The 19,875-nt window shown below is 42.5% G+C and overlaps 1 protein-coding gene across 1 annotated transcript in view; it reads right to left on the bottom strand.

The window, feature by feature from the left end:
* ITPKA (inositol-trisphosphate 3-kinase A) overlaps nucleotides 1–19,875 on the bottom strand; it is a 37,227-nt gene that overhangs the window by 6,397 nt on the left and 10,955 nt on the right. The window contains exons 2-4 of the mRNA XM_074867819.1: nucleotides 5,784–5,880; nucleotides 3,402–3,615; nucleotides 1,531–1,735 (exon numbers count right to left, since the gene is read on the bottom strand). Of these exons, the coding sequence (XP_074723920.1) occupies nucleotides 1,531–1,735; nucleotides 3,402–3,615; nucleotides 5,784–5,880 (516 nt within the window). The remainder of the gene's footprint in view (nucleotides 1–1,530; nucleotides 1,736–3,401; nucleotides 3,616–5,783; nucleotides 5,881–19,875) is intronic.

Raw genomic sequence — 19,875 nt, 5'->3', positions numbered from 1 at the left:
CTGTACGACTTCTACACTGACCAACTATCTTCCCAAGAACATATGTAAAAGGTTTCAAGATCATCTGGGCTTCTGATTCCATTACAGAGAGCATCCAAAAGACCTAAAATGGTACAGGACTAAAACAGGTATATTGATAACATCATGAGATGGCTAAAGGGTAAGACAGGAAGTGTCTTGGCTGGATGGGAGCCAGATCATCTACCGCCCAGACGGATCCTGCCTGAGGATGCCTGTGTCTAACAGCCAGGAGTGGGAGGCACAGCGTGCAGGGGGCCAGCACAGCATGAGCTGGAAGCCCTAGTTCCTGTATCGCAGCAGGAGAATCTGTGAGTGAGGAAGGGAGAAGACAACACAGGGAAGCAGAGAAGAAAGGGGTGTTTAAAGAGCCTTCGGCTCATCAGCGTCACCTTCTTTTATCCCTTTCTTCTTCCTACGTGCTTGAACTATGAAATGGAAGGAAACCAATCCAGATTACAATTTACAATGTCCTAACATATCTAAATTAAATGTGCATGCTCTGGGAATATCCTGAAATCACACAGGGTAACCCTTGCCAACCGCTTCACAGCTGTCCCACCACAGGCTTCAGGTAACAAGTACCCATCCAGGGTGTGGGTGGGTTTGGGCAGCCCTTGCCACGCTCTGTGCTGCTACAGGTACACCACCACTGAAACCCAAGCGAACCAGTTTAAGGCTAGCTGTGACAGGCCTCTGCAAACAGAAAGCAGGCTTCTGCATTCCAGCAAGTGTCAGCATTGAAGTAACTGAGGCAGGTGTTGATATTCTGCAAGTAGGTCCTAATGGGCTTCTGGGTGGGTACCTGACATTGCCACGGGGCACAACAAATATAAAGAATTAATGGGTAGGAAAGAAAATTGCCAAGGTTCTTTTGTGGCAGTAAGGTAGTATCCTAGGAATGGTACAGGGGCACAAAGATATCCATCAGGAACAGCAGATAGACTTTGTTGATGGAGAAATTTTATTTTTGGTTGTTTTGGCTTTATTCCAGCTACATCTATACCGGATATTGTCATGTACTTAAAAGGAAGAGGAGTTTCCTCGATCCCAAGAATATCTAAGCTAATGCTTTTAACATACCTTGCAAATAAACATAACTGGAACAAAAACACTTTACTGTGATTCACTTGGAATAAATATGTATAGTTCCTGGATAAAACAAGTAATTGCACGGGGAGAGGCAGTTATTTCTTCAGTTCTGAATTCTTCCTTATAACCGTCTCCTTTTTATTCTATCTACACTGTGTACCTGCTTCAGTCCTTCCTACAACGTCTCTGCAGTTGAACCAAGTATGGCTGATGTGCATTTGGTGCTTCACTTCATTGACACAACTCTTATAATTACAATGGATGTTTTAAAACCACAATACAGTGAACTCTGTGGATTCAATTAGTGCACTTCACATAGTCCTCTGGAAAACCTGGCTACTGATGCACACTACCTTTTTGATTAATCAAAAAAATCAAACAAGTTCAGCCTCCAAGAACAGGCAGAAGGGAAATTATTACCTTAATCCCTTCAATCCTGAAGCCCAGGTTGGCACTAGAGCTGATGGTTTCCCTCCACTGCATGTATCGGGGTTTGGTGACAGCATGCTGGGCATTCTCTTCAGCCGTGGGAGCAAGAGGATCCACTTCAATCATTTTCTTGTACATGTCCTTACGCAGCTTTGGTTTCTCACGGGCCTTAGTCAACTCCTCCTCTAGGTATGTCCTGCAAAAACATCACATCCCAACAAAACTGTAAGGACTCCCCAAATGTTTCTTTTTACAGCTTATAAACTGGCCTCAAGAAACGTCAACCAAGTGTTATCATTACCCCAGTTTCACATATAGGGAAACTAAAGAACACAGACTGATGACTGCACAGGGGTATTTAGAGAAACAGCCGCAGGAATCGGGAATTGTATCATGCATTTGTTCTAACTATACCTTTACTTACTGTTATATGTTATTGTTACAACTGCAAATAAGAGAAAGCTGAATTCCTACTGTGCCATGAAATAGAACTGTATTTTCAGAGGACAGTTAGGAGAGATCGCTTACAATGAAATCAAAAGCAAATAGGGCTGCTGAAGTCTTACTGTCTCTTCTCTCCTCAAAAAAAACTAACATCTGTCATGTGTGACTTTTTAGGCCTCAGAAGGCAATTAAGGTTTTACTTAATGCATCACAGTGAAAGACAGATTCACTCTTCATATAGTAAAAAATTAAAGAGTAAAGCAGATTATCTGAGCAGTTCCAAACCAGAAGAGCTAACCCGAAGAACAGGAAGGTGAAAAGTGACAAGCCTTCCACATTTTGCTGTTATCACACTCAATCCATCCATCTGGTAACCGTTAGAAAGGCACTACCTATGTTCTCTACATTCCCCTGGACTCCTAAAGCTTGCACCTTGTCAGGTGCCTGGAACGTACCTTCTTCATCACAGTGTAATAAGCCAGGCTAGTGTTTAGGAGATGCTGTCACTCATTACCAGAATGTCACCTACTTTGAATAAAATATGTACTGCTGCAAATCCTTCTACTCTTTCTTCGGGGCATAGCAGTGCTACACATTTCTACTCTGATTTAGCTGACAATTCCTTTAAGATTTTGCATCTATTTGAAAAGGCTTGTCTGCACTCCTGTAAATTGAATAACTCATTTATGACAATAACTCTTGAGCATCTGAGCTGACACCCAAAACACTATTACGACAGTTCATACCTCTCTGTACTGTTACTCCAGGCTCTGAACAGATTTCTTATCTCTTTGTTATGCTTAAATAACATTTTTGAGGTTTTCCTTAATCTCAGACAAGAAAAGGAAAAGAAAAGTGAGAATCTGGAGAACAAGGTGATAGCATCACAGAGATGTTAGAGTAGGGAAAAACACAGGTCAGTCCTGGGTACATGGTCAGCTCTCTGAAGAAAAGATTAATACCAGTGAAGACTCAATCAAGCGTTGGAAATGGGCTTTCACACTGTTATTCAGTCATTCGCACTGAGATGAGAATTTTACTCCATCAGGTTTCTTGAATCACTGAATACACGAAGATTAAATGAACTGGTAGTGAATGAATCATGTAATTTTTTCCCCAAGTATTATTAGGCCACTGCAGAAAACTTTATCTTAAACCACCCCTGAAAATTTCTCGGTATGGACAGGTTTTGAGGCTATAGATCAGTTTCCAGAATCCACGCACAATCAGGCAACAGGGGGACATACTTTCCCCTCAGGTTGTCCAAGGTGACTGCCAAACCAACAACAGGTTGTCTGGACTGAATCCCAAGGCTCTCAAAATGCTACCAAACTTCTCTAGACAGAGCATGACCACATCTCCCCCCTTCCTTCAAACACACTTGGGTTAGAAAGCACTTTCTCTTTCGTGTACCCCACCTGATCCCCATCTTGCAGTCCATCACACAAGGCCCTTCAAAATCAGTAAGCAAGTCATCCAGCTGAATGTAGCTCTCGCCATCTCTCTCCACCACACCATGGAAGCAAGGGACGCAGGAGCGTAGCGGGTCTTTCATCAATCGCTCAAAACACTCCTTTTCATTCTCTGAGAAGCGTTTGAGAATCTTCCCACTATCAGCTGCCTTGAAACTCCCTAGAAAAGAAAATCGAACACGTGCTGACAAGACTGACCCACAAAAAAGAAAAACACCTTCCCCCAGCACTCCAGCTTCATCTACCTCAGCCTCATGACACGAGTTAAAGACTTCCCCTGAACAGAAAAGATAACATGCTTTACATAAAGAATAAAACTCCCAGGACAAACACAGCCGTTGGCAGTGAAAGTCCGTTTGGATACGTTCCCATGTTAGAATTTATAGCTTTAAGGAGTGCAGCTGCTCCAGGCCATCGTTTTTTTTTTCCCCATGCTAAACTCTTTGTTAGGATATTAAACACTACTATACTTACTAAAATGCACAGGAAGAAGCTCTGAGTCAGAATTCATTAATCCTCTGACAGGCTATCTTAAAGCTGCATAACACTACCAGTGTTGGCTTTGTCCTCAATCCTCAGGTAGGGTATTACCTGGTGTGGGTGTGCCTACCGAGGCGCATGGGCAATCAGTGATCGTTAAACAGCCACCAGCAGGCCAGAAGCCAAGCACTGCCCTTCACACACACACACACACACACACGCGCGCGCGGTGACTGCGCAGGTGTGTACCGCCAGGTACTGCCTCTTCTCCAGAGCCCTGCTCATCTGCAGGTATAGCCTGTGGTGCAATTGTTTTTTTACAACCCTGTGTGTGAATGGTATCCAGTCCAAATGACAGTCTGCATAGGCCAGGACTAGCAGTAATTAGACTCCAGCTCTCTGGAGTCTCCTTGTCCAGACACTCTCCTGTCCTGCAACCTGCCAATAGCGTCTGTGGAAAGCACACTTTTCATTCAGAGGTGGTCCCTTTTAATCTACACAACACAAAATACGCGCCAAATTAGGAGCCTCATTAATCCTGGGGCTAACGCTCAACTTTTATCACAGCAGGATCCTTCAGCCATTGCAAACTGGTTCTTCTCTGACAAATCCTGGAACTGGCACTGCCACAGCACAAGGGTGAGGGTGGTGAGGGCCCAGGTTTTAGTTTAGAAAGAACTTGTCATATCAGAGAAGAACAGCTGCAAAAAGGGTGGAATAAATGCAACCACAGAAAACTATTTAAAGCAAACTGGAGCAGTATCTCTCCCAATCAGCTTCTAGTAACCTCTTAACCCTCCCTCTTCCACCCTACTACACAAGCCTCCAGAAGGGTTATGCTGACACGACCAGTGCACCACTCCCCACAGACCAAGCCAACCCCATACACACTGAAATAAAAACTGCAGTAAGATTGGGTCATCTTGGCACTCTGCGCAATACAAGTCAGCCCCTCCAACACCGCTGTGCAAAATGCAGCTGCTCCATTTCTAGGACTAAATAAATTTCTCTGCACAGCTTTGCGAGCACCATATTAGTGTATTAGCATATAAAGAGGTGTCTCAGGTACTGCATGAAAGCACGATGCAGCGTAGGTGCCTGCCCACATGTGTACTAATAAACCCCACACAAGCACGGAGGAACAGGGCTGCATAGGAATTAAATGAAGCACGAGAGAAGCAAACCTAATGACTTCCCTTTGTTGTTTTTTTGCCTTAGCAATGAAGCAAAGCCTACACCAGCAGCACACTTACTAACTTCTACAGACACAAAACTAGAACCAGCCAACTGAGCTGCTCCTTGCACTCATACAGTGAACAATGACAGACTCGCAATGCAAACACCTGGTCAGCAAGTCAGTTTTCACCAAATTTGTTTTCCACCCAAGGGGGTTGGAGTTGGTATTAGAAACACTGTCCTTGCCAGGGCTGAAGCACTCACAGTAATCCTTCCCACTAGGGAACTAATATATTGGCTACTCAGTCAAGAAAGATGATCCCATAGCACAACCAACAGCAATAGATGGACTAGGACTTCAACTCCCCAGTCCCTCTTGTTTCCCTCTAACACGTATTTTACATATATCACCTTACAAGGATTCATCAGCACCTGGGCCCTTCCCCAGAGTCTGACCATTGCTTCCTTGCTCATCTCGTTATTTGGGTATGTCACTCCCTTTCCCTGTCCCCACCGCAACTGAAAGACAGATGTTCTAGTTCACAGATTTACATGATACTGCCTGCTTCCTTTTTACCTGAAGGAAGCAAATAGAAAAACACTGAAACACTATTTTCCGTGCTGCTGCCATTCCCACCCCACAGACAAACACATTGAAGATATCCATCTCACCTGTATGCCCAGCCAGCTGCACCCATGAGTAGCGTTTCTTGAAGGGGCTGATGACTGGTAAGTTAACCATGGTTTTAATTGTATGCCATGCCTTTTTCTGAAATACAAAGAAAAGAAATATTAAGTTGGGCAAAAGCTGAAATCCTGACATGCCACAAACCTACCACATAGATTCATGCACATTGAATTAATTGTTCCTCTCTAATTTGTAAGTGCTCAAAGGTGGAACCACGAAACAGACACTATGATCATCGCTGGAAAAACATGCACATGAAACCAAGAATGGACAAAATACTTAAATATAATGCCCTACCATCCACAAGAAAGCTGCCTGCAAGAAATAAAAAAGTCATAGTGCACGTCACAGGCCTGTTCTTAGCCACACCTGACCCTCTCTGGGTGTGAGTCACACAGTATGGGGACGGCAGATGCTGAACATACACTTATGCACATTTAAGTTTCCATGAGACACGAACATAAACTGTTTGCCGCTGTCAGTAACACTTCCTTTCCCAGAGAACTTCGGCATCACCCCATGATTAACAGCTTTCTCCAAGTCAGCAGGTGAGTCTTACTGCGACAAATGCATAGAAAACGCATCTCTAGTTAGACAGGGAGGTCACCCAGGTTCCCCCAGCACCCACTCACAGTGTGCTGTAGAATCTACTCCAAGTCACAGATTTTCCTGCTCCCCACCCTCTTTCCCAATCTTGTTACTTTTTAACAAAGCTGGGCATTGCTCTGGCCACCTTTGGCTGCGCACAGTGCAGGTGTCTGGGTACCGCTGCAGGCAGACAGGGAAACAGAACAGCTGCTCACTGGCTGAGTGCTCCCTCACACAGGCAGAAAGGAAAAAAAAAAAGTAGAAAGCGAAAAAGTCTTATGCTCTGGAACTGAAACCCAGGTGGGAGAGAACCACAGCCCACTGGTGTTCATGTTACACTCTGAGGGATCGCAAAGTGCTCTATAAACAAGGACAGCAGGCTCATTTCCTCTGTTGCTAGAACATGATACTCCGCTGGAGAAAAAAAAAATGGAGCTGCACAATACTGGTGCATGACAATTTAGTGCTGAGGGTTTTTTTGCTGAGATCACATATAGTTGGCCATTAGCCTGCATTTACAGAAGTGCTTATCAATGGTCTAACTGGGGTCCACCAAAAGCAATTAGAGGCATTGACTTCACTGAAAATGAGTTTAGGTCATTGCTCAACGCCTGAAAAATCCACCTTCAAAAACAACCGTGTTTTCTCTAGCAGGGATATTGATCTGATGATCTGGATGCTTAGGATATGGGATTTTTATTGTCTGCCACACTGTGCTTCTGTAGAAGTGAAAAATACAAGTGAAATTGCAGGCAGTGATACACGGGCAAAAAGTAGCTTTTCAGATCACACTCTGACGTGGCCACCCTTCCCCAAACTTGTTCACTTATACCACGTTTCTTATAAGGCACCCTCTTGCAGCGTTGGTCACCATGTGAGGGCAAAACCCTGCAGCTGTCTGTATCAAGAGGATATGGGAACTCACAGTAACCAGTGATCTTTAAGGATTTGTCTTCACAATAAAGTTTTAAGTTATGCTGCAAATTAAACTGACATAACAATATAATCACCATATGAGCATACTTAACTCTGAAATAAGATTGCTTCTTCCTATTTAACTTACTTTGGTTCTGAATGCAGCTCAAGCTGAAATGAAATCACTCTCGGTCTGATCTAAGTGCCCCATGGAGCAGTAATACTTTTGAAAACATACTGTGCCAGGGAGAGGAAGCATCCAAAGAAAATCCTGGTGGTTTGAGAATCATGAGTCAGTTGCACTTATCACAACTCCACAGATGTTTCTAGCTCTAGCTAAACTCCAGTTTCATAAATACCTTCTGCAAGTTTAAATGACCCTTTCATATTCTGTATTACTTGGATTTTGTATTTTATATTATTTGCCTTAAGTCATTCCAAACTGCAACCCTGCAGTGCTAAACAGTGACTTGGCTCTGCCACAGAGCTAGCTGCTGTTTAGTGAGGGAGACTCTTGCACGCCACTTACAAATGTCCATAGCCTCCTTCTGGAGGAAAGTGAAATGTAAATATTGTTATTCAAGTATCAAAGATAAATTACTTTTGTATAGTCTATTTGCTGGAGTTAACTGATAGCAGAAGCCCTTCAGTCTACTCTGCTGTTTCTACTCCAGAGGGACACAGTCCCAAATTATTTAAAGAACAGTTGAAAGTAAACATCATTCTGAACTAAAATGACCCCTTTGAATGTAACTCCTGCCAAAGATTGAGTTTTTGAAGACTGCAGCCAAATTTTCAGGTAACGCTGCTTTTCCCCCATCCTTTAATCAGAAGTCAGCATTGCTCCATAACTCTCCCATAAAGATCCTGTACTCGTCATAATGTCCCACTCCCAACAAACTGCATCCTGTCTCCCAGTGACGTGTCATACTGCTATATCCAGAAGTGATGAGCAGCACAGGCTTTCAAGGAATGCACATCAACTGTCAGTGCCACACCACACTCCAGTGGCTTTCCCGCCTCCTCCCTCCCACCCAGCCCTAAGAAGATGCAGCTTTTATTTGTAGTGTGGGTGTGAAGGAGAGACAATGGGACAAATCCAGCCCCAGCTCAAGTGGACTTTGGCTGCTTAGGTTACAGCTGCCTTGGATGAGTATGTTTAAGCTACTTATCCAATATGCAGTCACTGATAATTTTTTTTTAAATTTAAAAACAAAAAATCTCTTCGTAAACCTTTTTCCCCCCACAAGACAGGGAAAACGTGAGTCTCAAGCTAGGAGGGAACGGATTGCTTCCAGACCCATTCCATGGGGCGTGCTGCCATCGGCAGGGGTTCAGCAGTTGCACTTTCCTCTACCGCAACTTCCAGCCTCCCAACTTACTCAAACCAGGATGCAAATTGCCAGGATGCAAACAGGACTGCATGCTGTTGGAGCAGTAGTGTGAGTGGGAAGATGAAAACTTTGTGTGCCTGCTGTAGGAGGAATCTTTCTCACTTCTATTTCTAAAGCAAGATCTCTTCCTCTTTGTTAGTAATGGTATTATGTGCTTTTCAAATCACTGCTTTATGCTGCAATGGCAAAGAGGACTGCTACCACTGCCCATCTGTATTTGCAGTCCATATCTCCCTCACTCCCTGTTTCTTCTAGATTCCTGTTCAGTATTCCTTGATCTTTTGCTGTCTGGGTTTTTCCAAGCCCTTGTTTCTTCTAGATTCCCAGCCAGCATATGCTATTGACATATATTCAACGAAAATTCAGATTATCTCTGTACCAGGATTACCTGAATCAGATGCCCTTGACATCACCGATGCTGTTTTATACGCCTCAAGATCAATATACTCAAGAGTTCTCCAACAGGAAAAAGGAAACCATTCCAAAAGTGCCAAGAGGCAAGCATGAGAAGTATTAGCATTCTTAGATTCAGCATATAAGTTACTCAATGTGAACTGTAACTAACACACACTACATATATATATATCTATCTCCCTAAAAAATAAAAGGTGTGGGATGCTAAAGAGGGGAAAAGCCAGTTTCCTGCCAACGGGTCAGCATGTGACAGGCTGTGCTACTGGAACCACGTCCCTGGTAGCAAACGAACAAAAATTCAGGGGAAGAGAATGGGAGAACCGATTCCAGCAATGGCAGCCACAATGCATACAAAGGACTGTGGCTTGGTATCTGACATTGATCTGTGTTATCTGGATTACTCTTTTGAATGACTCTTCCGACTTTGAAGCGCCACACTGAGGAGAAGCATAGAGCCACGCAGCAGACGTGGCAGCCTTGCTCTGTGTTAGCACTGGCAGACGCAGACAAGATGCTGGCCAGATCAGGTATTCCCAACCTATTCAACCCTGGATAAAGGCAGCTGCTGCCATCATGTCTATCCATTAAGAAACAGCAAAGATGAACAGCAGCCAAGAGCCACTGGCTCCTGAGAGCACAGCTTTCTCCAGGCCTCTTCTCATGATGAGAGCACAACTTCATACGTTACTAGTATGCAGAAGCACAGCCATGATGATCCTGCCCAAATACACCAGTAGGACCTGGCTGAGGAAAACCCACTAAACTCACTGGGAGGTGTTTCATCCATTTTAAGGGGTTTTGGCTTGGTCCCCAAGAATTAACCCCCAGGAACTACCAGGCTTTCCTGAAACCCTCCTACCATTCCAGAAGAAGAGCTGTATCATCCCAGTAGCCAAGCTCACTGAACAGATTAGTGCAGGCTCCCTGGATTGCGTGAGGTTTCCTTGGTTGCTGTTGTTGTTTTGCAGGCAGTATAGAACAAATGGAATCTCTCTCTGAGCATATGCTGAACCCCTCAGGGACAGGAGAGCCACTCTGACTCCTAAGGGCAACGGGGGATAGGGACCTGACCTTCCTCTGCTGTTCTGTGAAAAAATAAATATAATCTCTCCCTTATTTAAGGGTAAAATGAATACAAGGACCTCAGTTCTGTGAACACCTTAAACACATGTAGCTACCCTCAGGTAAGCATCGACAAACAGGTTGCAGAATGTAGTCCTAAGTGAAGCAATTACAATTATTAAAAACAACAAACACATCCAAACTGGGGGTGGGGAGGGTGGGGTGTGTGAAAAACCTTTTCTTCAGGAGGAAAAAAAAAATGCATCAGTTTTAATAATTCTAGCACTTTACTTGAAACTACAGTGAGTTAGAGAACAAAACTACACTGAAAAGTAACATAAATCAACAGGGTCCCTAAAAAAGTTAATTCTTCCATCAGCAGCAGAGTAAAGGAGTAGCTGCCTGTACTGGTAAATTTTCATGGAAATTCTGCTAGACTATAGTAAACAATGACCCTTGAATCCTTTTTCCAGGGATATTTCAGCAGTTTCTTTATCCAAGATCCTGTTGTCTTTTTTTTTGTGCACTAGTACAAAGCCTACGCAAGCCTACAGAGAGCTATTATGACAGCAAGAAACAAAAGGATAGTGATAAATTTCTTTGTAATTTTTTTTCCTAAAAGGCTTTAAGAAAAGAGTACTTAATTGTCAGTCATTGTAATCTACTGTTCTCTTAAAGTCTTTACATCATTTAGGCTAAATTCTGCCACTCTAGGACATGGGGGCTGAAAACTGATCTGTAACACTGGTTGCTGCTGCCTACTCAGTGTCTCACTATCTCCTAGAAGGAACAAGGTTCCTCCACAGGGACTTGCAAGGAGTACAGAAAACTATAATTATCAAAAAGTTACTACATGTGTTTCAAAATAATTCTGCAAGAGCCATGTGCCCAAAACACAAAAGCACTGAGCAATACCTTGCCTGGCAGTCTCAGCCAACACAGTGCAAATGAGCAAGCATGCGAGAAGGTGATGGGTGTTGGCCTCTTTCGGGACACAGTAACCGTAACAATAGTGACTGGAAAAATAACGCCTGGGAACCCGTCAGACCATTAGCTGGAACTGGCTTTATAAGCAGGCCCTAAGCTAACACTAAGCATTACTAAGCTGGGTATCAGTTATGACTTATCCATGCACAGTATTAGTCATTCTCCAGTGGCTCACCTTTCTGCTGTCATTTTTTCTACCCCTCTTCCCTTCCTTCTTCCTTTCTGGGTCACACACTAGCACCCATATTACTGTCTTTGAGTGATACCACAAATCGTCATGAGGTCCATAAGATGATTCACAGAGCTGTTGTAAGTATCAGTGTGAGCAGGTGGTAGGGTCTAGTCCTGCAAATACCTCTCTGTTAATATTTGTTCTCTCAAAACCCTGTGTATGTTTTACAGTTTTATTATTCAGTTTTACTTTTTATAGTATATACATTTACTTAACTCAGTAAAATGTTTTTAAAACCCTATCAGTTAATTTTTTCTACAAAATCCTTGACTGTTTTATTTACCTTGGTTTATTAAAACTGAAATAAATCAGCTTGAAAGCTAGTTTGTTTTCTTAATTCTTTATGCCATTTTACTCAATTATTTAATTCCATTTGGAAAATGAAGTTAACATATTCAGATTTGTTCTCCATTTTCAGCATTGTTTGTCACTTTATTTGAATGGGTTTTGACCTGTCATACTGGACCTGCACAAAGAACTTAAGTGTAGGTCCAAAGCTACTAACCATATTATTTTAATGAACTAAGCCTAGCCCAAACAAAACTTTGCTTTCTTCTGTCTCAATGCAGCCACTACCTGTCATTACCATAAAAACCTTCCGTAAGAAATCATTCTGAGTGGACCACAACCAAGACAATTACTAGCTTAATTTAACCACCCTGTAATTAGATAGGCTTCTCCCTCTGTGTGAATGTAATCAGTAACTACAGTGCTATAATTACAACCCATTAAAAAAAAATTACAAACACTTTAGCAAAGAATTTACCACTTTGACAAAAATCAAAATATTCTACGAAGACAAGTTATCAGCATAATTTCCAAATGAATGAGTTTTCCATGGGTGCAGCTTCAAAGATTATTAGGAATTTCATTTATTCAAGGGAGTGCAGCCCTGGGACAGCCAACCATATGGTTTCATCTCATGGAGATATCTGGGGATTTGAGTGATGTTATATTAAAAAAAAAAAAAAAAAAAGATAGTGAGAGTTGCTGAGCAACATGCTATCTTTCCGGTTACAGTCACAGAATTTGCCTACTGAGGGATTCTGGTTTTGAGTTCTTTCAGTTTGAGGCTTAGTGTCTTCATTAAGCTTGAGTCTTTGCAGATCTGAAAGAGACAGGCAGTTAACTTGGTCAGATCCAGATCCTGGAACAGCAGACATTTTTATGCCCAATATAAGCAAATTGGAATTATCCTTGGTTTTTCTTCTAGTAATATATACAGGGATATATATACACATACATGCACACTTTTAAAATATCTAAAGCAGCTAGTAAAAGCTTTTCATTACAGTCAATCAAAATTCCATGAGTTTTTTGTTGTGTTTTTTTTTTTTTTTAATTGTCCAAACTATAACAACTCCTAGGCTTGGGATCATTTGGTATTTGAAGAAATCTAGACCTAGCAAGGCATTGTACTGCAATGGAGAAGGTGAGGCATACGTGTCAATTTTTCCCTTATTTGTTGGGAGAAATATAACTTAAAATATCCACAAAGGTTCTTGTCTAGGGAAGCAAGGTGCAAGATTTGCCCATAGCTAAAACAAAACTGCCCCAAATAACAAAAAAATCCCTGAATTTGTCATATAAGGCACTTACTTTATACTTTTAGCAGCCAGTTTCTGTGCTTTTGCCCCTTATTAAAGGTTTCTGAAATCCTCAAACTAAGGAGATTCTTGCTGCCAAGTCTACTACCCACTTGGCTGAATCAGATATGAATCACAAATCGAGACAAAGATCTCAATGGGTGGGAGGTGAAAGAGCAAGTCAACAAGAAGAATGCTCCCCAAGCAAGCTCCGATGGGAGTATCTGAGCAAACACTCAAACAAATCTTTATAACTAAGTTTCTGATCACAACACTTGATTTGGCTCCCAAGATAGGGTGAGGCTCTTACAGCAACTGATTTTCTATCTTCTCTTGTCCCTGGGCAGTAAACAGGTTCCTGATGCACACAAACACTAGTCTGCACAGTAGCGATTGTTCATCGACAGAAAAAAAGGTGTTTAGGGCCAGAATTGTTGCTCTATGACAACCTACATCAATGGATAGCCCAGCCCAGAGTCTGGAGATTTGAGCATCAACTTTAAAAAGTCAGTGCCCTGACCTGATATGTAACGGCATCAACCTCAGACTGTCAGAGGTGCTATGCCAACCAACATCAACTGTTAATTCAGCCAAATCACTGCAACTGGCCTTCTGCCAGGGCAGCCGTGCTACTTCAAATGCTGTCAGGTGTCACTCAAGGAATACAAACAGCATAACCATGTCCCTGATCAAGGCAATCACTGAGTAGTCTCCACATGCCAGATGCCTTGGGAGCCTCGACCATCCTTGTATCTGCTTCAGTCCCCAAGAGAATTAACACTCGCTGCTTTGTCACACAGTTGATCTTCCTATAGCATACAAGAACCAGCTGGAGCTGTAAGAGTGATGATTAACAGCAAGGGAGAACGCCCGCTCCTCAAGAGCAGCAGTTTGCATGCTACACGAGCAATTTCCTGATCAGCAGCTCTCATCGGACTGCCAGGCAAACTGTGAACACACCTTCATCTCCCCCACATCTCATTCACCATCCAGCCTCCAAATTTTTGAGAAGAAAGGGTGCTCAGCCTGTGCTTAGCCCTTGACGCTTCCGGTTTTGCACTCAACCATGGGTGAGGGCCACAGCTGCTCACCCAGTGTTTGGCAGGTGTATCCTCTGACTGCAGGGGTTTCATTTCCTGTTTGTACCACACACATGATGGGCTGGGCTAAATCTTCCGAGTCATGAGAAACACTTAATGCAATAAGCAGAAACAACACTGCAAGACAGAAGCCTCAGGTTCCTGTGTTTTCTCCTCTGCCATGCCTCACCATGCAGTGAGATGCACACATCGTTTGGCTTCGCTACCCTTTAGGATACCTGGTAAGCTTGCTGGATACTCACTGTGTCTGGACTAGAGGAGGAAGCGAAGGAGAGAGAAACGGATGGTCGGTATCAGACTGAATTACGAGGAACACAAAATTTCATGTCCCACTCCACAGCTGGATTCTACTTGTAATTCCAGGAGCAGTTCCTCTTCAAATCAGAGGAAAATTAAGTGTGAAGAAGTGAAAGCATTGCTTGCCTTTCTGCAGACAGCATCAAGAGCCACAGTCTGCTGACTATTCTGCAGGAATCAACATTGGCATTTTGGTTCTCATCATTATCAACTAAAATATCTACAACCTTTATGTCGTTCCCAGGCCAAAAGCCAGAACAGTCAAGGAATCAATTAGATGGCTTTAAAGCTGCACTGTCACAAAGGTTTCCTTCACTTTTCTCACAGAGATGTTGTAAAAGCCAATACTGTTGACTCAAAGACAGATTTTATTTTAGTAAGAATCAGCATTTTCTGTTTTAAGGGATACTGAAACGTCTACCTTTGATAGCAGGCACTAAACATGCTACCTTCATAGCTTGGGCTCTGCTCTGAAAGACACTGGTTCTCTAATAGGATGGAGCTCTGCCACCTGCCCCTGCTGAACACAGGAAAGCTGAACCACAGAGATTCTGCCCCTACCAGGGTTCTGCCAGAACATCAGTCTTGCTGGAAACCAAAATGTTATTATCCAAGAAGTAAATGGAAAGTTCCTCACTATAGGAAAGTTGACTCACTTTCAGAGCCCAGACATTTGAGATTTATCCAGGCTGTCCATCACCCAGAACAATTTTGTGGTAAATCAAACATCACTTTAGCAGATGGTGTGGCAGAAGGAAAGAAATCTTTCTTAACCTCAAAAACAACTGCAGTTTAAATCTTCAGAAACTTTCTATGCTACAGTATGGCAATTTGAGAATTCTCTGCCCGTCCTCCATTTATCCTCTGCTTGTCATGGGTTACTGATTGACACCACCAGTCATGAGAAAGGAATATCTAGAACGACAACACTCTTTAGATGAAAAAATGAGCCTAACATCCTATTAGGTAGGACACAGAATTACCAGTTCCAAACAGGATGAATATTTGGGAATACTTAAAAACTAAACACATCCACACTTCTCTATACATAGACCAATAAACACGTTCAGCCTGAAATATAAGCACAATTTGTTAAGGCACAAACATGTCACTTGCGAACTGTGTATGACCTCAAATCAAATGTACTACAAGAAGTCCATTTAAATCAGGTGTAGTTTCTGCTTAACATGAAGAGAGACTGTGTTCTGGCAACAAGCCAGGAAAGAACTCCAAGAAGCTAATCTCCCCTGAGTGAACTCCAGGCACTTGGGAAGGAAGCTGAGCATGCGCTTCATCTTATGTGCAAAGGTGGTGCAGCCTGTTACCTAGACACACAGCTCTACCCTGCCTGTCCAGGGCTCGGTTCACCACCAGTTTAACACCCCAGTGATTCAGTGGCCACAGGAGAATCTCCAGTCTGAACAGATAAAGAGAAATGAAGGAAATTTTAATGCTTATCCTTTTTAATAATGCTTATTACACTTCCCCATTTGCCAAAAACCACTACCATCAGACAGAAATTGCAAAATTGTCTTCTATTAACCGGTCAAATACTCCTCTCTTCCTATCCCTAGCAGCTTGGGTTAGTGAACACATGTTGAAAGCTTACCATGCTTTCGACATATCCTCATGTAAGGGCCCCAGAAGCCATACTCCATATAACTCTGGAATTCTGCCTGAAAGGAATGTCACACTGGAAGATTATTGTGCTATAATTCATTTTTTTCCTGTAGGAAAGGATAGGAAGCACAAGGATAGAGTTAAGGTTGCTGTAAGAACCTACAGGTTATCTGTGATGATTGTGCTCCATTTTGGTCACTATTCCATGAAAGTTTTGACAAACTGGGGGAAAGTCCAGGGACAAATAACAAACATCATATCGCTGAGGCTGAGAGAATTGTGTTTGTTTATCCTGAGAGGACCAAGCATGGCAACTGTCTTCTAATTCAAAACAAGTTTTCATAACTATAAGAGCAGTCAATTTTTCTCCATGTCCACTGCGAAGGACAAGAACAAACAGCTTTAATTTGCAACAAAACCAAAACATTCAGGTGAAATATGAGAAAACGACTTTCTGGGGTATCAGTGAGTTTTCAAACAGGCTTCACAAATGCCTGTAAAATCATGGTCTAGCTTAGTCACAGGGGACAACACCTGCAACCAAGATAGAACCGGGCTGATCCCAGCGTCAATGAGTGGCAACACTTTTAAAGGAGTTCTAGTCACAAGCACCAAGATGGTTCATCATCAGTGGTCTAAAGATAATTCTGTCCTGCAGGACAGTGAAGAGTATTACATGATTTCTTTATGTGCTTTATTTCCACTTCCTAGAAAGTATTAAAACATTCATTAAAAAAAATTAAGTCCCTCAAATTAAGTCTGCAAATCAGGATTTCTGAAGTTATTGTGCGCATGCCTGTACATATGCACATACATATAAAGAGGTTACTGACAGGTTGGGGTTTTTTTTTTTAAATGTACTTATATAATTTTTTTCTTTCCTACCATGATAATTCAGCTTCTAACATCCTAAAATATCAGACACTCATTTGCAAAACATCTGAGCAAACTCCACTGCTTCAGTACGGGATCTAGGTCCAGACACATGCCCTTTCTCTGCTCCAGCTCCCACAACTGCAGGCTGCAATAGCTCCACTTCAGAACACTGTTGAACAATTTAAGTAATTAATGCTTGTAAACTAAATTAGAGGCACTCAGATAAGCCATTCAAGTACTCAAATAAGCAGCAATATAGTGTTAAGTGAAAAGGATTATTAGAGTCTAAAAATATGTCATGCAAAAAACAGATCAGACATACACTGGTAACAGTTTGCCATCTGCTCTTCTTATCTATCACAAGACAAAGTGCAGTACTCGGTCTCTCCTCTCCTCCTTTGTCTCCTCCAAACTCACACCTCCATTTTCCTCTAAAGCAGCGTAAGCAGTTACTGCTTCACCTATCACGTACGCACCGTTCAAATCCATCCCACCCTTTGCAATGGAATGTGTCAACACGCGATAGGCACTGCTATTTATCGGGGTGCGGTATTTACCTAGGGGAAAGCCACATCCTTCAGCAACCACTTTAATAACTCTGAGCGTCAAGGTAGTAACTATGAGATTATTCCAAACCACTGTGTTGAAAGGATTTAAAAAACAAAACAAACAAAAAACACACTCCTATTGGGTTAGCATCAGAACACAACAAGTGAGGCCAGTGTCCCAGACAGGTTGGGAGCCCATAAATGGAACGTGGCAATGATGGAGAAACCCGGAATTAAATGGAAATGGGGACCCTTCACCTTCCCCCATAGGAGTGAGGGGGACTTCTGGATTACACGGTAGTCATTTGGTTTTGGAGCAAATCTAAGATTAGAGAAACTCTTCCTGCCTCAAGACAGCACTAGGAACTATGTAAGGAATCTGGAGAAAAGATGACTTCTCCCTTGAGCAAAACCACAGGATGAAAAGAGAATTTCTGTTAACAGAACAACACAAGAAAGGCGAGTTGAATTCCTCCTCCGTATCAGAAGCAGGTAGTCCCAGCAGACAAGGGATTATTTAAGATTTTAATTTCCATAATGTAGCCTTAAGAGAGAGTCAAATTCAGATCTTACATAAGCAGGAGTGACTCAACGAAAGACTGAAACTGAAACAAGGCATCTGCCTTCCTGAAGAGTTGTGGGTGTTTGAACAATAGTGAATGTGTTGTACAGTGTATGTTTCCTCTGCCCTGAAGGTAAACAAATGTGCTTACAATCAAGATCCTGGAGATCCCACCTTTTTAGAAGCACAAACATCAATTGCCAATTATTAAGACGCAAACCCACCTAAAAATAAAATAAACAGGGTGTAGTTTATACATAGACCATTTATCTACCAAAACTTCCATTTCATAGTAAAAGAGACCAAAAAAACCCATAAAACTTTTAAAGAATTTCATACTGTTGGCTCCTAGCAACAGAACTGGAAGCCACGCTCCCATATCTTGCACAACCACCTACATCAGCCTCCTGAAATACGGAGCAAGCAGCTTCTATGCCAGATTGGACATAGGTAGCAGAACCCAAGAGTGACCAACATCAACACACCAGGGCTCAGCAGACAAAGAAAAGACAAACATTTGAAATGTCATTTGCACACAGGGGAACAAGCCATGCAGTTAAGTTACTTCATAAGCCGAGACTGATTTGCTGCTCCATCTGCTCTTTTTCTTGAAGAATGCAATGTAAAAAGAAAATTGGTGACTTGGCCACATTCATCATGTAGCCATCCCCTGTCCCAGACAGGATTGCTGCCTGTACAATCAGAGGACTGAAAAGGCAGACTGGCATTAAGGCACACAACTATGGCAATGAGAGAGGACGTATTTGTAGAGATAAAGCAGAAAATCCTAATGGATAAAAATGGATGGAAAAATGACCGTTAGTTTTCTGTCACTCCAGTGACAGTAATATTGGAATGGGAAACCATGCTCAGGACATCAGCCAGTCCTGCTGCTGGATGAAGACTTGGAGATTGCTGGCGTAGCAATTAACATGCACAGGGCTATTGTATAGCACAGGACTTCCTCCCTCCCTGGTCTCATTGCTGAAGGCTGTCAGTCAGTCATATATTCTCTTTGGTCTTGCTGTAAACTTTGGGAAGACAAGTCATGAAACTGTTATGAGGGCCTGATTAGTGCCCAGATCCATGCAGATCATTAGGCCAGAAAGAACTCCAGAGATTCACTTCTTCCTAACATATTTAAAATACAGCTTCATTATTTTTTTCTACTGAATGCCTTTAGTAGCCATGGTGGCATCATGAGCAAGTGACAGGCAAAAGCACTCGGAAGTCAGAAATCTCCACTTTAAAATCCTCTCATAGGATTTTCAACAGAATGGCAGGATCTGTCCTGAAATGAGTACCTCAGGATTCAATTGCTTACTCCTTCTGCGTTAGTATAAAGAAAGCAAAGAAGTTCCTCATCTAAACTCCACAGAACAAGACAATACAAACTGTATCCAATTACCAGCCCAAGATTCTGACACTCAGCATTTTGCACTATGAAAAGTGAAAACTGGAGCGTAGGAAGGTTTCCTAGTTTCTTTGGATTACATTCTCCTCTGAACAAAGCTGACCCTTTGTGGAACCGGCGCCGCTGTTTCTGCAGAACGTGCATGGGTGGGAACGGCTGAGGAGGGAGCCCACAGCAAGCAGAGCTTATCATGATTAGAACATTCAGGTCAAGTGCACTTAGCCAAAAACCCACTCAAACCCCGCAAAAGATAACAAACAGCCAATCTGCACGCACGAACACTGTTCACAGATTTTTATCCTTTCTATCACTGCATCACATAAGCATACAGCAATGGAGAAAAACACAGAGGCCACCTTTTAAGACTTGCTCTGCCTCTGCCTCTTACAGAAGATCAGGGTCTCAAAACCCAGATTTCCTGTACATCCACTAAAGCACCAATGCACAAGAAGCCCTTCTCTTTCTGCGTGTCTCATTCTGC

This window comes from Strix uralensis, chromosome 4 (assembly GCF_047716275.1).
Source record: "Strix uralensis isolate ZFMK-TIS-50842 chromosome 4, bStrUra1, whole genome shotgun sequence".
Classification (NCBI taxonomy): Eukaryota; Metazoa; Chordata; class Aves; order Strigiformes; family Strigidae; genus Strix; species Strix uralensis.
Note: the sequence above shows the minus strand (reverse complement) of the source record. Positions and strands in the feature narration are given on the sequence as shown.